Below are 19,981 nucleotides of genomic sequence, written 5' to 3' on the forward strand. Positions count from 1 at the left end.
GACGTGTGCACACGCGCACAAAAGCCAAAACCGAAAAGCAAGCCAATAACAACAAGTACAATACATGGCAGCAACTCGGCAGACAACGGCACAGCGACAAAACACAAATTATTTTTACGGCACAATTCAGTTGGTGAAGTGCAACAAGCGGCAACAGAAGGTGGTACGTGGCGCGCGCTAAAAGCTCCAAACGACGAACCGAGTGCGAGGACATTTGCTATGTAAAATACATGCAAGCCAAAAGCGTTTTTTATTTAAATCAGATTTACAGCTAAATGTGGGTAAAGGCGTGCCAAAGCGAGCAATATTAAAGTAGTGAGGTGCCTGTGTTGAAATTTCGGCGTGAAAATCGTTTGGATTTTGAATTTTTAATATAACGGATTGCGACATTAAATACACACACATATATATGTGTATACATACACTCGCGAAATATAACGTGGTATAACGAAAGCGAGTGGCGGCGCAGAAGTTGTGATAAATTACCGTACAAATTATAATAATAACACTTATTGTTGTTGTTGTTGTTGATTTAGCAAAAGTTTACTGCAAAACGAAAGTGAAACTAATATTTGCTGCAAGTCGTAGCGTGTGTTGAGCGCGCTTAATTGTTGGAAAAAAAATTGCAACAACAACAAAAACAACAAATGTGATGCTGTAATAAGCTGAAATGCTTATTTGCGTCTCTCTGCTGTGCGGTGTATTTAACTAATAATACCAACAACAACTAACAATTGTAGCGAGTTAATCAACACAAGTTAAACACTGTGCAAATAGTTACATTTGCTAGCAACACAAATAATCGAACAACAAGTGCATAAAATCATAAATTATTACAACAAAATCTGAATGTGCAAATCGCCGTATAAAAGTAGTTAAATTTAGCTGCGCAACACTTTCATTTTCGTTGCCAGCAACAAAACGTTTCGAACAACAACGCGTCACATGAAGGCCTTGAAGCGCGCTTTCGTGCGGTAGTTGCCAAGTGTCAGGCATTCATGGCCAATTAACAGGCCAACCGACAGGCCGAGCGTACAGCCACACTGCCAGCAATTGCAACATATAAGTGTTGCTACTACTATTTGGCCGGTTTCGAAATTGACGTAGCTTGGAAGTACCCAGCAACAACGGCAACCAGTTGCAGGATTTCCGAAACGCAAAAGTGCAAAAATCTCACAACACTTCCGGCACTAAAAACTCATTATTAAACATTATTAAGCACGTTAGGCACCGCTAAAAGCACAAAGCTCGGCAACAATAAAAATTATTAAAAAAAAAAAAATAATAAAATAAACTATTTTCCAACAAGAGGTGACAGTAAATTGCACAAAACGGCGCCGAAACGCTGAGCGTATTGGACAAAATGCATTTCGCCACAAGCTATCTGCTACTATGTGTTGGTAAGTATTGTTTAATCAAAAAAAAAATATTATTATAATAAAAAAATATATATATATTCACATATTTATTGGGTAGTCGAAAAAGTCTTTTCGTATTTCTAATCAAACTTCAACTTATATTTTTTCCATTAAAATGAACTTTTATGAACCAATATAATATAATATAAATGATATTGACAAAATACGAAAAGACTTTTTCGACTACCCAATATATTGATTATATAAAAAATGCTGCCATAAAAAACAGCAAAATCAACGCACAGTTTGCCATCTTTCATTTACAACACTGTATGTACCCTTGCCACCCACGGACAACTTTACCTTTAGACCGCATAGAGAGCGCTCATTGTTGACCCACAAGCGGCACTTGGCTGAAAATTATTTTGTAATTGAAAATAAAAATTACACATACAAATTTGCATGCGAAAATAGTTTAAAGTGACAGCAGCGCACGCAAACAAAAGTAAACAAAATTATTAGCAAATTCGTTGCTATTTGTCAGCAAATAAATTACAATTCAGCAGCTGGTAACCTTCGTTGACCAAAACGCCAATGAAATGTGCAAACCTAACATTTGCCAATCAGCAGCGGCAGTCTCAAGCAGTTACAATGTCACAAGCTCGAAAATAGTCGCTGAATGCATGCGTATACATATGTATGTACATAAAATACAAATATTCATATGGCCACTCAAGCTAAAGAGCTTGACAAAAGACTTAAGCAACGAACTTGCAGCCGCAGTCAAAACTCGCTGCTTCTGTTGTTCTGTGGCGTGAAAGTGCCTTTGTAGCATAGGCAAGTGCTAATTGTATTGCTGCCTTTATGTATATTTTATTATTATTTTATATTTGAAAGAAGTTGACACAATTAAGACGAGATTTTCTGATGAATTATTAATAAGAGTATTGGCGAAAACTTTCGCTTTTCATTAGCAAATAAGAATATGTTTGAAATCAGAAAAAATGTTGGCTTTAACTGCACCAAAGTTATAATACCCCTTACAAGTGCATTTTTTATAACATAAAAGGGTATAAAGAGCACACTATATTGTTTATAAACAGCCGGTTAGATTTTTACTTGATTTTGTTGGGTCACTTTGCATGGTAGCTGTATGCTATAGTGGTCCGATTTAATTAATTACTTCTGAGGTGGTAGCAATGCTTTGTAAAATAATCTGAGTGAAATTTCTTAAGTATATCTCGTCAAATGAAAAAGTTTTCCATACAAAAACTTGATTTTGCTGTGTCACTTGGTATGGCAGCTATATGCTATAGTGATCCGATTTAAATAATTACTTCTGAGATCGTAGCAGGACTTTGCATAAAAATCTCTGCCAAATTTCCTGAAGATATCTTGACAAACAAAAAAGTTTCCCATACAAGAACTTGTTATTGAGCGTTCACTTTCTATGACAGCTATATGCTATAGTCGTCCGATTTAAATAATTTCTTCTGAGGTTGTGTAAATACTTTTGAAAATAATCTGTGTCAAATTTCTTAAGTATATCTCGTCATTTAAAAAAGTTTCCCATACAAGAACTTAATATTGGTCGGTCAGTTTGTATGTCAGCTTTAGGCCATAGTGATCCGATCACAATAATTACTACTGAGATTGTGAAAATGCCTTAGAAAATAAACTGAATCAAATTTAAATGTATAACTCGTCAAATAAAAAAGTTTTCCATACAAGATTCAGCTTGTCTAGGGTAGTCAAAAAAGTCTTTTCGTATTTCTAATCAAAATGCAACATATTTTTTTTATATTTATAATGAACTTTAATGAACCAAACTATGTACCATTTTGGTCGACCACTGTTTGCCATTTTTCCGTCAAATGTCTTATTTACATTGAAGTCCACAACTTTACTCACTATCCAAGGAAACCTGGTATTCACGTATGTATGCTAAAATGTTTCCAATGTGTAAAGCTGGTGAACGTGTCAGGAACAAGAGCAGCTCAAAGCACATACAATATTTACATTTAATAAATATAATAATAATAATAATATTAATAATAATAATAATAAGTAGCGCCTATAAAACCAAATTATTAGCGGATAAAATGTACAACAAAACGTGTACATATTTACAAAATAATATGCATATAGTATATAAGTAAATATATATGTATGTAAGACGACATATGCAAATAAAAGCGAAAACAGGCGAAAATAAGGAAACACTGTCAGCGGGGTAGGTGGAAGCAATCACCGAAACTGGTTCCGTGACTGAGGAAAAGAAAGTGAAAATTATTCACGCGAAGCCGCCGCGGTATGAAGTGGCCATGTCTTTGTTGCTGTTGTGGTTTTTATTGCTTTTTTTGTTCATCTTTATTAGCGTTGTTATTTTTATTGCTTATTTAGTTTTAATTTGTAGACGCCGCATGTCGTTGTTATTTAATTTTATAAATGCAGAAATTGCTGTTGTTCGGCATTTTTTTGTGTTGACTGTGTGTGTGCGTCTTTTTGTATTAATTTATTAGTTTTTATGTTGCACAAAATTATAGAAATTCCGATGCACAACAATTTGGTTAATTTCAATTTGGACTTTTTGTGTTTTGCTGGCAGCTCTTTTTGCCATTTTAGGTTTGTTTAATGGTTTCATTCATATAAAATTTTGGTTGAATGTTATTGATAGGTTTTAAACGTTAATCTATAAACTACAGTCTGGTATACGATTACTGTATTTTTGGCAATTTTTTTCTAATTACGCGTATTTGTACAAAGAGTGTGTCTAATAAAGCTTGATAATAGATTTATTGCTGAAAGGTAACAGGTCAATTGAAAAGTCCACAGATCAACATAGTAAAACAAAAGTTTATTTTTGGCGAAATTCGTTTTCTTATTCAACATAGTTTTCTTTAAGAATCCACCTATTGTAGCGACCCTTCAACTTTTCAATATTAATTTATTTGTAGAACGATTGCTTCTTTGCTTTCAAATAGACCTCAGTTACGGCGATCACCTCTTCATTCGACGAAAATTCCTTCCCAGCGAGCATTCTTTTAATATCTAAGAACTGGAAGTAGTAGCTGGGAGCTAGATCTGTAGAATACGGTGTATTTGGAAAAAATTCGATGTCCAATGCATGGATTTTCGCCATCGTTTTCACTGACTTGTGGCACGGTTGCATTGTCTCGGTGAAACAGCACTGTCTTTTTCTTTAAATGCGGCCGTTTTTTGGCGATTTCGTACTTCAAACGGTTCAATAACGCTTTGTAATAGTCGCTGTTGATGGTCTTTCCTTTTTCAAGGTAGTCAATAAAAATTATTCCGTACGCATCCCAAAATACGGATGCCGTAACCTTGCCAGCCGACTCTTGCGTTTTTCCACGTTTTGTAGCGGGTTCATCATCTTCAGTCCTCCCGGATTACTGTCATTTGGACTTCGTAGAGAAATGATGGAGCCATGTTGCATCCATCGACACATATCGACGCAAAAACTCGGGTTTATCACACTCGAACAACTCCAAACAGTGCTCCGAATCATCAGCTCGGCGTTGTTTTTGGTCAAAAGTTAGCTGGCGCGGCAACCACTTTGCACAGAGCTTTCTCATACGCAAATATTCGTGAATGATGTGATGTACAGGTTCAGTTGATATCTTCAGATTGCCTGCTATTTTGAACAAATTCACTTTTGGGTAATCCAAAACTGTTTTTTGGACTTTTTTGCTGTTTTCGCCAACAAGCTCCTTTGGGTGTCCACAGCGTTCACCGTCTTCGGTGCTCAGTATACCAATTCTTGATGATTCATATTGCTGAGGCGGAGACCAGGAACACACACATTATTTTCACAATAACAAAAGTACCTTCACTCAAAATGATATAATTCACAAATTAATGATCCGACAGCTGTCAAATTTATACACGCGCCTTTTGAAGCTATAGGCTAACTTAAAATCATATGAATTTAATTCTAGTAGAGCCATCTACGTGTCATGACGGGCACTTTTCAATTGACCTGGGAGCATCGTTTAGATCAAACTTCGGCTTTGACTGTGAGTTATTTTTTACTCAAGAAAACACAATAATTATCTCTATATACGGATACATATATACTTAAGTGATTTTTTTTAGTACGTTAATTGTTCGCATGATTTTGTGCCAGTCTTAACTTCCACTATGCCGAAATTCGTGAAAGTATCGTGTCAAATAAAAAAATCTTCCATAAAAGATCTTGTGTTTAATCTCCAGTTTGTATGGCAGCTATAGGCTTTAGTTGTCTGATCCGAATAATTTCTTCGGAGATTGAATTAATGTCTCAGAAACGTATTCATACCAAATTTCTGGAAGATATCTCGTAAAATAAAAAAAATTTCCTTGAATCACTTAAGCCCGATTGGTCAGTTTGTATGGCAGCTATAGGCTTTAGTTGTCAGATATCAGCGTTTTTGACACATGAGTAACTTTTTGGGAAGAAAAAGCCGTGTGCAAAATTTCAGATCGATATCTCAAAAACTTATGGTTAGTCCCTCACATGTATACAGTTAGCTAGATTGACAGACGTATGAACGGACGTGACTAAATCAACTCAGTTTGTCACGTTCATCGTTTACATATATATACTCTATAGAGGATCCCCCATATTTTTGGAAAACACATCTGCTTACAATAACAAAAAACCTACCATCATGCAAGCGGAACCCGGAATTACCGGTGAAACTTGGTGTTGTGCTACCGTCTGACGCATTTTATTACAACACTACTTTTTCATAACATTATTGCATTAAATTTTTTGTTATATGCCTGCTCTGCACACCATTACCATATATACTACATATATTTCATGACAGTTGGGTCGCATGCGCCACCTTCTTATCTTGCACATTTATCTCTTTGCGCGCGTTGGAGGCAAAGAGGCGCAGCTGCTGGTTCGGTTGTAATTTGTTTTTTTTTTTCACTTGAAATTTTATATGCACTTTGGTTTTACCTCTGCACACACCAGCTTGTTATTGTTTTTTAGATATTTAATACCAACTGCCGGTTGTGTTTTTATTGTCTCAGCCGAGATGTAATTGCCCGGATTATTGCCGCTACGCTAAGTTAATCCTCCAGTTATGTAACTGAGGAAAAGTACAAAAATAACGGTTCACGCAAGCATCTGCAACAATAAAAAATACACATATAGAGGAATTCAAGTGTCCACCGATGCGATCGTTGAGACAAATCCACAGTACTCACTTTACGGCGAACGAGTTTTTCCAAATACAACGGGCGGCATGCAAGCGTGGTTATTTGCAAGTGTGCTGTAATGCCTTTAACAACTATCGTACTTGAGTATCTGTGCGCAACACGACCGTGGCAGCATCCCAGCAGCCGCCAGCTCCATGACGCGTTCAATTTTGGCAGCAGATGCAGCATGACGACTGCAATGAATGGGCAAGCGGATGTAAACGAGTACACAATAATTATCTCTATATAAATACTTGAGTGTCTTTTTTGAGTACGTTAATTGTCCGCGTGATTTTGCGCCAGTTTTTACTTCCACGTTTGTGTATGAAAACTATATGACAAAAAGCAAAACATATAAATAATACCAAAAGGAAATATGTGCAAGTGCATTGTATTACCAAATACCATATAATGCTTATTACGTCGTATTGTGATAATAAAAACAGTGATGAAGTTCGAAAATTGCGGTCATGACACTGACTTTCGCCATCACAATGAGACGATGGCATTTTCGCTTTGAGGTTATGCTCTCAAGGCATATCCTTGAGAAAACATTAAGTTATTAATGGTAACTCGCATAAAATAACATGACTTTTGAGATCGAAGCAACGAGATGCTTTTCTGATCCAAATTACTACAGATTTTTGTTAACAATACTTCCTACTGTGGTTTATTGTGAATGGTTTGGCACCTTGTGTCCTCTGCGGGGTTCTCGAATATGAATGTTGTTCTGACCCCTATAGCAAACAAAAAATTAATTAACTTCGGCATTACCGAAGCTAAAACTCTACATAGATGCATTGAAGCATTCCATATAGTTACATATATATGTAAAGGGTCACGGTGGTGTTCTTGCCAAAACCAGACAGAAGCGCATACGGTAACGTTAAAGACTTTAAGTCCAAATGCCTCACCTCATTCATGCCGGAGGTCCTAAAAAGACTAATAGATATACACATCCGATGAATCAAAGCGGATAACTTATCGGGTCAATAAACTGAAACTGTTCTACACATGGTGGTTAATGTGAGAGAAAAATTATTACACCTCAAGACATATATAAAGGCTGCCTTTCTTGACATAGAAGGAGCCTTTAACAACATAGTGATAAGTATAGTCATTGAGCCTCTGAAACATGGCGACATACATATGTTTAACTATATCACATAGTGTGCAGATTTATACAATCGATGCTTATGTCGGCTCAGCGACACGAACAAGTTAGCAGAGGGACACCTCACTAAGCGGCATATGTACTAGCCCAACTCAACGGAGGAGAAGGGAAAGCATTAGCTTATAAAGAGGACGTAATAGGTTTGTTTTCCTTTTACAATCAGTGAGATCATGGAAAGAGCTTTACGGAGGTTACACCGCGGGGTCTCGGACTGGGGGTTAACGCTGGTAAAAATCGATGAATAAAACAAAACTACCTGAATTTCAACTTCGCTCACTATAAGTCAATAGCCACCCTAGAACTCTGTCGATACCATGCCCGCTAGTAAGGATCAGGAGAAAGCTCAATCAACAATTTGCTCAAAAAAATAGATCGAAATCCACAAAGCTTTGCGGGATAGCGAGACAGCTATGATCAAATTATGACAACATCAAAACTAAGGACTTCATACATAGGTACAGAAAAAGTATATAGTTGCCCACACCAGAAGACACTATCTAGTATGATTGGCCATTTGGAGAATATGCGTTAAAACTGGATATGCTTTTCATTCTCAAATCCACTCAGCTCGTCACGCTGACAAATGATGATATAATTTATTTATACATTAAAGCGGAGGATGGAGCCATGTGTGTAGAAGTTCACGCAAGTGATGAAAGTTCTCTGAGAGCAATTCACTTGGGAGTTGCCAGAAACTATTCTTTTACAAATGACTTAACCAGCTCATGACTTCCACTCTTAGACCAAGTATCCTCTGGGTAGCCAAAAAAACATCCGTTTGAAGGTGAGCTGAAGTGGGAAGGGCGAGTCACCCCTCTCCAGGGTTATGCGCTAGGTTTGGGACCCGCCACGTAAAAAACACACCCCCCATTTAAAAGGTCACAACGGCCTTGTATTAAGGATTACGATATAAGGGTATGAACCTGGCATGTTCGATACCTTAATTAGTAAGGTAAAGGCTGACATCACCGCCGTTCAAGGAGTGCGATGGACGGGACAAGGATTGAGACGGATAGGTCCTTGTGGCATTTACTACAGTGGCCATATAAAGAAGTGCAAATTCGGGGTGGGATTCATGGTGAGGGATAGACTTCATCGCCGAGTCGTGGCATTCACCCCAGTGGATGAACGCCTTGCCCCAATTCGCATCAAAGTGGAGTTCTTCAACACATCGCTGATTTGAGCCCACGCCCCGACGAAGGAGAAGGAAGTTGTGACCAAAGATGTCTTCTATGAGTGCTTGGAGTGCACCTATGAGCGCTGCCCCCGTCACGATATCAAAATCCTGCTTGGCGTTAAAGTCCAGGTGTCTTTGGCACAACGGTCAGTCAGTTTTAAAAATCGCTGACTCGAAACCGGTTTTAAACACACAGTCTCTTAGGCAATATTATTCAGAATGATCTGTAGAATATTTCCCGCATACGCGAATATATAGAAAAAGAATCGACCCGCTCTAATCTACATATACTTTCTAGTGTGTTCGACGTTGACTTCTGGGTATTATAAACTTCGTGATAAGCTCTTTGTTCAGGGATAGTTGACTTTGTTAAGTTTCCAAAAAAAAACTCTGGATAAAAATCTGTTAGCAGTGTTACGTATGTACGCTTTCATGTTTTCGCCCATACAATTTCCGGTATAAATATATAGAGGAAGAGTAATTTTATGTTTCACGAAATAAATGTCATAATAAAAAGGTTTTCACAAAATGTTAAAATAATCTAAACTGATTGTTACTTCACATTCAAAAAGAAAATAATTTATACGTAAGAAAAAGCACACCAAAAACTCAACAATTTTATGTAACAAAAATATTTTCAGCATTTTCAATGTACTACGAGATAATTATGAGCTTAATAGTACGAGTATTTGCAGAAAATAAAAAAAAAAAAAAAAACAAAAATAAATAAATCATTTCAACCATGTTTACCTCTAATTATATTGGAAAAATATGAGCTTTGTGCTCGCACCCGGCTATTAGCGTTCGTAAACATTTCGTAAGCGTCGTGAAGTGAACTAATTAGTTTTAAGCACAACAAGATTTTTTGTGACTTCGTTTTGGTTGTTGTTTTAAATTTCATACTTTGTTGTGCTACATGCCACAGTTATGCAAAAGTTGAAGTAAGCTGAACGCGATGCGTCATGCTTATGAAATACTACATACATACTTACATCCGATAACAGAAGGTTAACATTTTTGTACCACCCTTTTTTACTGATTTTCCGTTAACTTTGGTTTTTATAACTGCGTACGCACGCTTCAGGAAAGTATGCCGTAACACGCCCGCTTAACTATTTTGACATGCACGATGCGTAACGCTCAAATATGTGTACATATGCCCCAACACAGCTAACCATTTTCTTTATGCACTCGTAAACATTGGGTTATACTCGTATGTTATGTGCACCCGGCTGGAAAATTGTAAAATATTGGGTAGTCGAAAAAGTCTTTTCGTATTTTAAACAAACTTCAACTTATTTTTATTTTTAATGAACCAAATATGTACCATTTTGGTCGACCACTTTTTGCGATTTTTCCACTAGAGACATTATTCCATCAGTGTTAAACTTTTCTGGTTTCTCGGCGAAAAACTGTGACAAGTAATTCACAGGCTTCTCTTGAAGCCAACTTTACTCCATTAAAGGAGTTCTACATTGACCGAAATAAATGGTAGTCTGATGGTGCAAGCTCAGGGCTATATGGTGGATGCATCAAAACTTCCCAGCCAAGCTCTACCAGTTTTTGCCGAGTCATCAAAGAGGTGTGTGGTCTAGCGTTGTCCTGATGGAAGACGAAGCCCTTTCTGTTGATCAGTTCTGGCCGTTTTTTTTCAATTGCTTGATGAGATTGAAATCAGTTGCTGACAGTAAAATGTAGAACCAATCGTTCGACCAGGCTGGAACAGCTCATATTGGATGATTCCTTTCCAATCCCACCAAACACTCAGCATAACCTTTCGAGGCGTCAATCCTGACCTTGCGACCATTTGTTGAGCTTCACCACGCTTGGACCATGATCTTTTTCGCATATTATTGTCGTATTTGATCCACTTTTCGTCTCCTGTTACCATTCGCTTCAGAAATGGTTCGATTTCATTTCGTTTCAGCAAAGAATCGCAGATGTTAATTCGGTCCATTAAATTTTTCACAGACAATTCATGTGGTACCCAAACATCAAGCTTATTTTTGTAGTCAGCCTTTTTTAAATGGTTCAAAACCAATTGATGATGAATATTAAGTTCCTTAGCGATGTCATGGATGCTTATGTGACGGTACTGGTCAATCCTTTCCATAATTTCAACGACTTTTTCAACGATAAGTCGACTAGAGCGATGTGCATCTTTCACATCGGTATTTCCAGAATGGAAGCGAGTGAACCATTGTTGCGAACTGATACAGCATGTCTTCGTAAACTTCACAAATTTTATTGGTGGCTTGCGTGGCATTCTTCCCTTTTTTATACAAAAATTTCAAAATATAGCGATTTTTTTTATTCTTTTCACTCATTTTTAAACAGTTGTAACTTTTTTTCAACTTCCCCGAATTTAATTGTTTTTTTGGTTCAATAAAGCTTAAAATCTTACCTTTCCAACGCTATGTGGTATGACACAATGTGATTGGTAGCACTGGAGATATGCCACTGCAACGACAGCTATTGACAAGAACCGAAAATACTTTTTCGACTACTCAATAAAAAGTTAAGTTAAAAAGCTCATAAAAAAAATACTGTTTTCTATTTAATTTTGATCATTCCAGCTATTAACCACGAGTTCGTCACTTATTCACTAACACGCCTTCGACTTTTTATAATTTTGCTAAAATATTTCCTGCTGGGCATGCGCTTACGCACCTGTGCTTTTGTCCAATGTGTTGTCTGTTGACTAGGTCGTCTCCGGCTGTTTACTTTACGCGCATTTATTTAGTTTGTTACTCCGTCCATTTGACGGATTTTATGATTTCAATGTGAATATGTAAGCACATATGTCCATATAAGTATGGATGCGTGCTGCGTCATACATACCAGTTGAGGTTAAGTACTTGTAGGTTGTTAGATATATAGGTTGTTGTTATATGACATAACTGTAAGTCACATATAATTGTTGCATTTTGTTGTTACCTCGACATAGTATTGGTAATGGATGGAGAAAAATCATTAACAAAGATGGGGCTAGGAGTTTCGCAATGAATCATGAGGCACACCTTCGCATCAGTTTCGTTTCTAAAAAAGGTTGGGTTAGGTAAGTAGTCTGATTTCTCGTGAGGCCACGAATACAACCACTTGACAGAGACGCTTGTTCGTTGTGATTCCCAGAACTCCACCCAAAAAAGACCGTAGCATGTCGACAAAACGGCTAGAGTCTGTCAGTAATTGCGGCAGCTAATATCAAATCCACATGCTTCAACTTTGGTCTGACGAAAGTTGGATAGTGGAGGAGAAAATGTCTAGGTGTTTCCAACTCATCTACATCACAAAAAATTTGCTTACTCCAAAATCTTTAGTCTCATCGCTTCAGGGCCAATGGCGTAAAGTAAATAAATGAGAATTGCATTGTGACCTATGGTCCATTGTGGCACCGATGGCATAGTGTTTAGTTAAGAGCTAGCAGTTCATCACAAGTGCTGCTTGTTAACCAACACTTGATGAGCTCGCGGGTAGCCCAAAGATCCGGCGCCCAAATGCCCGAAGATGGGAGAGTCACTGCTCGCTCCTTACTGATGGAACTTGGGTTTGGGTGGTTTTTCTTACAAGCTCATCGCCTTACAATTTTCGTCGATTCCACTGTGGCCAAACACCCAGCCTAGTTTAATATGGAAATAGTTCACTACAAGTGCTGCTTGTTGACCAACACTTGTTGATGCTAGCTCAGTGAAGTCATACACTCTGCCACGTTTAATATGGAAATAGCTTGATACTACTCATAGAAGTCATACAGTACTTGACTAGTTTTGACCTCACTGTCAGCGAGCTCAAGGAGGAGGCTCAAGAATATATTCCTTCCTATGCTGGTGAGGTGGCCGTTCTGGAATGCATTTTAATTCCTATTCTGTTTCGTTGTTTATACCCAACTGTGGTTTTATATAATCGCCAAAATAAGCATGGGATTATTCTGTTGAATATTCTCATTCAGTTGTAATTCATACAGATTCATAGCCAATCTGAAAAGCTTTGGAATGAAAAGTTTTAAAAGTGTTTACATACTATACATAGTTAAGTTAGTTATGCTTATGTAGATACAAGTATGCGAATAATATAGATGTAAGCACATAAATCTATACGGAAATTGAATATTTTTCTGTTCTAAGAGTGATATGGATATCTAGCTGTGAGTGCAGATAATACTTGGCTTATTTGGAATTATTAATGAAATTACAGAAAATGTTTTTACAGATAAAAATATTAATGAAATCTTCGTGCGTAAATTAGAACTACATAATATACATATAAAGGGTGATCCATTTCGAGGTTCTCTACTTTTTTAAAGAAGAAACTTCAAATTTTATGGGGAATGTTTATTATCATTCAACATTCTTTGGCAGCTGTTTTTTGAAGTTTATCTCTTTCAAATGTTGGCCGCGGTTACGTTTCATCCATCCGTTGAGTCCAATTTTCGATGACTCGTTCGAGCATTTCAACTGATTTTGCCAAGGCCTGTATTGAAGCGGGCTTGTCCGCAAAAGAAAAGTCTAACGGTGTGATATCAAGTCTGCTCACCTCCCTAAAAATGCATTGATTGATGCGATGTGTGGGAAGTAGCACTGTCTTGTAGAAACCAAATGTCGCCGAGATCACGAGCTTCAATTTCAGGCATCAAATAGTCGGTTATCGTGACGCGATAACGGTCGCCATTGACGGTTACGTTCTCAGCGGCATCATTTTTGAAGAAGTGTGGACTGATGATTCCATCGCTCCACAAATCACATCATCTGGATTAAATGGCAGCTCTTGAACCTCTTCAGGTTGCTCTTCGTCCAAAATGCGGAAATTTCACTAGTTTACATACCCCTTGAGCCAGAAATTGGCCTCATCGTTGGACAAAATTTGGCTCGAAAACGTTGAATCTTCTAGCAACTTTTCATTTCCCATAGGGCGAAGCGATGTCGCTTGGGAAGTTCGAGTGGCTTCAGTTCTTGCACAAGCTGTATTTTGCACGCTTTCAATAAGATAATAAGATCTCGACGTAAAATGCGCCAATTCGTTCCATACGTCAGTCCGAGTTGCTGCGAATAGCGTCGAATCGACGCTCCACGGTCTTCGTGTTCACTCTCAGCCACGGCTACTATATTTTCTTCACTGCGTGCTGGACGTTGTCTATACGGTCGAATATTATCCTATAATGAATGCTTGGTCTCAAGATGGATAATAGTGTAGTGTTCTTTTGATTGTTCCCAGCTGGCACAGTATTAACTTCGCTTCCGATTCGTCTAAAGAGGCTACTAGCTTTGTTAACCCGTCCGCCTTTTTGTTGCCTTGCAAAGTGCGTGAGTATAAAATGTTCGGCTGCAACCGCACTTACTCGCTCTTTTTTTGTTGTTATTGCATTTTTGTGCGAAAAACTGTGTCACTTTCACTCGCAGTCATAAAAAACTAAAATTTACACAAAAGTACATATATTGATGATATATAGATAGCCAGCGAAGTGCACTTTAAGACGCAAAACCCACTTCAGTGCACCAGTTTTCACCAGCGTTGTGAGTAATCAATGAATCATTAAAATGTGGGAATTCCTGAAAAAAAAGTGTTTCAACTTATTTTTATGCTCTTAAAATTTTTGAGTGGTACTTTTGATATTTTTTAAATTTAATTGCCAACAAACAAGAAAAATAAACAAAAAATTGGCTTGCTAAAAAGCGCAAGTAAACAGAAGCACATAACCTATAAGATAAACTTACACAACAGGCTTATGACCATATGCAGTCGATGCACGAGCACATACAGTACATACATACATACATACATTTTCGCATTGCATCATGCAGACTTGGCTGTTACAGCATTTTCGACAATTTTTCTTTCAGTTTGACCCAAAAATGCTTTAAGTATTTTAAGACTTCATTATTTTACAGTTTTACACATGAATTGTGCAATAATATGCGGGTTTTCTTTTCGAATTGATCGTTCACAGTAGTGTATTTAGGTTAGTTTCGGTTAGGTTTTGGGATTAGTGGATTTACTTTTGTTTTATTTCCAAAAATAAAATTGTACAATTGTTGGCGAAAGTATATGAAAGTTGCGAGTGTGACGGTAAATGACAGTACATTTGGTGTAATACTCGTAAGTTCCCTATTACTTTCTGATATTCCTGGTTGCACATTCAAATCGACTAATAAAAACTGAGTTTCTCGAAGTCATTAGTCTTTCCGCCTATAGATTTAAGGTGGGGGGATGATTAAATTGTTTCCATCAACTACAGTTTTCTACTTCCTAACCTTAGTAACGTCTGCTTTATGGATGTCTAAAAGGTAGCAGTAGTTCTACTCCTCCGTAGCGCAGCCTTCTCCATAGTGATGACTATTCACTACGATTGTAAGGCGCGTGAAGGGATGTCTAGACTCTTTATCTCTAGCATATAGTTACTTTATGATTAGATTGCTTTGTATGCCTGACCACAGCAGTATTGCAGGAAACTGTGAGGCTGTAGAGCTTGCCAGGACAGGTAGTTCAGTCTCAATAGCTGCGGAATGGGAACGGCTCGGAGCTCAGTGGGCTGTTTGTGCTTTAATACCATACTCTAGGTCTCAGCACAGCTCAGCAAGTGTTGGTCAACTACCAGCAGCGGAGCATTCCAAAATCTTTATGGCCCAGAATAAACCGAAAGAGGTCTAGTGAGCTCTTCGCTCCCAGCAAGGTCAACCTTTCAACAGTGGTAGAAGTTCTGACTGGAAACTATCCGATCGAGGTTGATGCGGTATTATTGATCAGCTTACCGCATACCAGTTGCATCAGCTGTTTGTAAGGAGATGAGTTAGAATTATATCAACACTTCCTCCGCGATTGTCCCGCTTTTGCCAGATCAGGGCAAAAACATCTCGAGTATCATATTTTTAGACATTCAGGGGAAATAGCGAAAATAGAAATAAAACATCTAAGTTGATTTGTGATAGGTTCAGGTCGTTTTGCCGATACCCAACTACAGCAGTTTTTCGTCTGGCTTTACAAAGAACTGAACATAACAGTTTAAGTAGTGAGGGTCAACCTAATCTAACCTAATCTAACCTGGCGTAAAATTTATAGTGCCATAGTATGTGCTTTACAATTGGTGTATTGTGGCCTTAAGCCTCGATCGGTTGGAAATGAAAATTCGCTCATAACATACTTGATAGGTATTTAAAGTCTTTCTTATGTTGGAGCCAGCCTTTTTTGGACCGGCTGGACTTTGAAGATGTAAATAACTTCGGAAATTCTACTTTTTAGACCTGTTTTCTTTTGTAAAATATTTCAGGATTAAATAAAACACATTATTATGGTAATAAGCAAGTATTTAGGCTAATCTAGTTGCATGATTTTCCATTTTCTTTTCTATTCCTGCCAAAATGTATTAATTTTTATTGCAAATACTTAAAAATTTTGGTTTCACTTCAATTTCAGCGCTTTCTGCTACTTTTCTCGCCCAACAATTATGTCATGCGGCCAAGCCCGATTCAGATGATGACTATGAGCCGCGTCACTTGACCAACGATCAATGTAAGTTACGATGCTTAAGTGTCGTTGTATTTAGTTAAGCATATAGCTTGGATTCATATCTACTTTTAAGGCAGCGTCTTTTTTTCAGTCGCAATCGGACTCACCATTCTCACACGACTACGCGAGAGATGATGCTGCTGTTAGACGAAAAGGACGTGTGGAGACACACAAAGTGACGGAATTGAATCGCTTGCAAGTGAACACCGAATCAAGATATTCCGATTCTGATTCTTCTGATTCGGAGTCGGAGAGTCGAGATGCTGGCTCGGAGTATGATGAGGATGAGGATGGAGATGAGTATTATGAGGATAGTGGTGAAGAAAGCAGCACAGACAGCAGTAGTGGTGAAACACTGCCTCGTTTATTGTCGCAATCGGCATTTAATCGTATTTCTGAAACTTTGGGTGCACTCAATACAATGGGTCATTTGTTGGTGGACATTACACGAGGTGGCCATGAACCTAAACCGGAAGCACATGAAGAGCCCATAGTGAATGATGCAAGTGCTGGAGTCATTGCCTCTACCGCTCTAAATACATTTAGTACTCCGAGTTCTCCAACTGTTATTACAACCACAGCAACGCCATCTAGGAAATTTAATGATATCAATCCGACTGCGAAAATTATCGCATCTCAGCCACTTGAGAACAATCTAATAAGCGAACAGAAAGTTACGGAATTGTTGACTGCAGACAAACGTGTGGGAGAAACGGGTACACCAGCCAAACCAATGTTTGTGGAGACTAAAGAAATCAAGAAAAAGAAAAAGAAGAAGAAGAACCGCAACAAGGTGAAGAAACCTGCATCCGAGTCAGCGCTTATTGCCACCAACGGGCAACTGCAACAGCTAAACAAAGTATCAACAACATTAAGACCGACCACGACGACAATGCCAACAGTTACCCAATCAATAGACCGTTCTGATCAAGTGGCCGCAACTACTGAAGATGTTTCTGCGAAAGATGCGGAGAACTTTTGTAAAACACCCAGCGGTCGACCCGGGCGTTGTGAAGATTTGAGCAGTTGTCCCGCCTTATTATTAAACTTGAGCAGTCTCCGCGAGTCACTCTGCTTTAAGAGCCTATTCGTACCGGGTGTGTGTTGTCCCTTACCGGAGTCTTCAGCTGTAGTCACGACGCAACGGCCACTCAAGCTGACAACGAAAGCGCCTACTACGGCACACACAACGAAACGGCCAACAACACGAAAGCCAGCTTCCTCGCCAAGTTTGGTTTTAATACCGCAGTTGAAACCTTCTACTACAACAACAACGACAACGCAAAATCCACTAGGTAATGAACTGGAACTTATAGGCAATAATAATATTGTGGACCCTGAAGAGTGTGGACAGCAGGAATATTCATCGGGCCGTATTGTGGGTGGTGTTGAAGCGCCGAACGGTCAATGGCCATGGATGGCGGCAATCTTTTTGCATGGACCCAAACGTACCGAGTTCTGGTGTGGTGGTTCGCTCATTGGCACGAAGTACATTTTGACAGCTGCTCATTGTACGCGAGACTCGCGGCAAAAACCGTAAGTCATTATATGAACCTCAAAACTTTATAAGTGTGTTTCAAGCAACTCTTTACAGTTTCGCAGCGCGACAATTCACCGTGCGACTAGGCGATATTGACTTGTCTACAGATGCTGAGCCCTCGGCGCCGGTCACATTTACCGTGAAGGAAGTGCGTGCGCATGAACGGTATGTAGACGGCTGGTTTGGTTTGCCACTAGTATTTAATATGTGCCTATTTCTCTTCACAGTTTCTCACGTATCGGCTTCTATAACGACATCGCCATTTTGGTGCTGGACAAGCCAGTGCGTAAATCCAAATACGTGATACCGGTTTGCTTGCCGCGCGCCGGACGTGCGCCACCCAAAGAGCGTTTGCCGGGTCGTCGTGCGACAGTAGTTGGTTGGGGCACCACCTACTATGGCGGCAAGGAATCGACCACGCAACGCCAAGCTGAGTTGCCTATATGGCGTAACGAAGACTGTGATCGTTCGTACTTTCAACCCATAAATGAGAATTTCGTCTGTGCTGGTTACTCGGATGGTGGCGTGGATGCCTGTCAGGTAACCCAACATAGCTATATAAATTGTTTTACGTTTTCATTATACAATATGGCACCATTCTCTTAGGGCGACTCTGGTGGTCCACTTATGATGCGTTTTGAGTCGCGTTGGGTTCAACTCGGCGTTGTATCGTTCGGCAATAAATGTGGCGAACCTGGATACCCTGGCGTTTACACAAGAGTTTCGCAATACTTGGATTGGATTCGTGATCACACGCGTGACTAGGCGCTAGAGACAATGTATTGTCTTGGAAAATGTTGTTTTAGTTGTAAATGTTTTTTTTTTAACTAATTTAAATAAGGTTACGAATCACTAGTCTACATAATTTTTTATGTGCATCGCGTATTTACATAGTTCCGATATTTATTAACCTTCTAAAAAACTCCATATTAGTTTGTATAGAATGCATAAATTATTGACAAGTTAATATATGATATAATAATAAAAAAAACTATTTTAATTACTTTCAACCGTCTAAGCAAAGTTCAATGAGATGTAAGGTAAAGATGGAAATCGATTCCAGCTCACACCTGAAACAAAAAAGGGTTCGGGTTGGTACTGGTGCGAATTACAAGATTTACTAGAGCAGGAACTATTTAACGCTATTTTTTTTTGTATTATAGAGCAGGAAATATTCGACACTTTGCTTTTTTGTATTGTGTTCTCGCAGAACACTTGGTAAAATGATGAATGCCGCGCCGTCATTATAGAGAAAAACGCTGTGTACAAATCGACCCTACAACCGCTTGTCACGAGGGCTGTGAAATAAAGGCACCGTGGGAAGAGGAAAGATGGGAGACATATTTTCAATAAAGGAGATAAATTAAGACAGTAAATAATTGGTTTAAATGCCGGGGTCGACTTCTGTAAAGACAGAAATGGAAACCTGAAAACAGACACACAGAGTACACTCGAACTCGAAATTTGGAGGGAACACTCCTCGAAACTGTTAAATGGCGAAAGCCATTGTCGTCCCGCCACTCGACCAAGACGAGGTGAAAACAGCTCTAAAGCGGCTCGATGGTCCGATGAACTACTAGCTTAAAACCAGCAACGAGTAGCTGGAAAGACGCATGTTCCAGCTGCTAGGGTATGATTAAGTCGGATGAATACATATCGAAAAGAAGGGAAGTCACGCAGTCAGCGCTAATTACCACGGAATCAGCCTTCTTAACGTTGCATATACGGTTTTTTCGACAATATTGTATTAAAATAAATGGGACTTATCAGCGCGCCTCTACAACTGGCAAATCCCACATACACCAGACTTCCATAATCCGTCTAGTCCTGTAGATGTCCTTGACAAACAGATCGACACCCATCACTTTTTTGTTGATTTCAAATCCGCTTTCGACAGCACTGATAGAAGCTGCCTATTTGACGTCAGGTCTAAATTTGGTATGCCTGCGAAACTCATACGGTTATGCAGATTGATGTCGAGCGCAACCATCAGCTCCGTCAAAATAGGTAAGGACCTCTCT

The 19,981-nt window shown here is 38.8% G+C and overlaps 1 protein-coding gene across 1 annotated transcript; it reads left to right on the forward strand.

The window, feature by feature from the left end:
• The first annotated feature begins 477 nt into the window (after positions 1 to 477).
• On the forward strand, positions 478 to 18,908 carry LOC126754760 (uncharacterized). The gene is made up of 6 exons (XM_050466862.1): positions 478 to 1,400; positions 16,328 to 16,423; positions 16,498 to 17,956; positions 18,015 to 18,125; positions 18,188 to 18,500; positions 18,567 to 18,908. Exons 1-6 carry the CDS (start codon positions 1,364 to 1,366, stop codon positions 18,723 to 18,725), a joined length of 2,175 nt encoding a protein of 724 aa, XP_050322819.1. The 5' UTR covers positions 478 to 1,363; the 3' UTR covers positions 18,726 to 18,908.
• The last annotated feature ends 1,073 nt before the right edge of the window (positions 18,909 to 19,981 follow it).

Source organism: Bactrocera neohumeralis, chromosome 2 (assembly GCF_024586455.1).
Source record: "Bactrocera neohumeralis isolate Rockhampton chromosome 2, APGP_CSIRO_Bneo_wtdbg2-racon-allhic-juicebox.fasta_v2, whole genome shotgun sequence".
NCBI classification, from domain to species: domain Eukaryota; kingdom Metazoa; phylum Arthropoda; class Insecta; order Diptera; family Tephritidae; genus Bactrocera; species Bactrocera neohumeralis.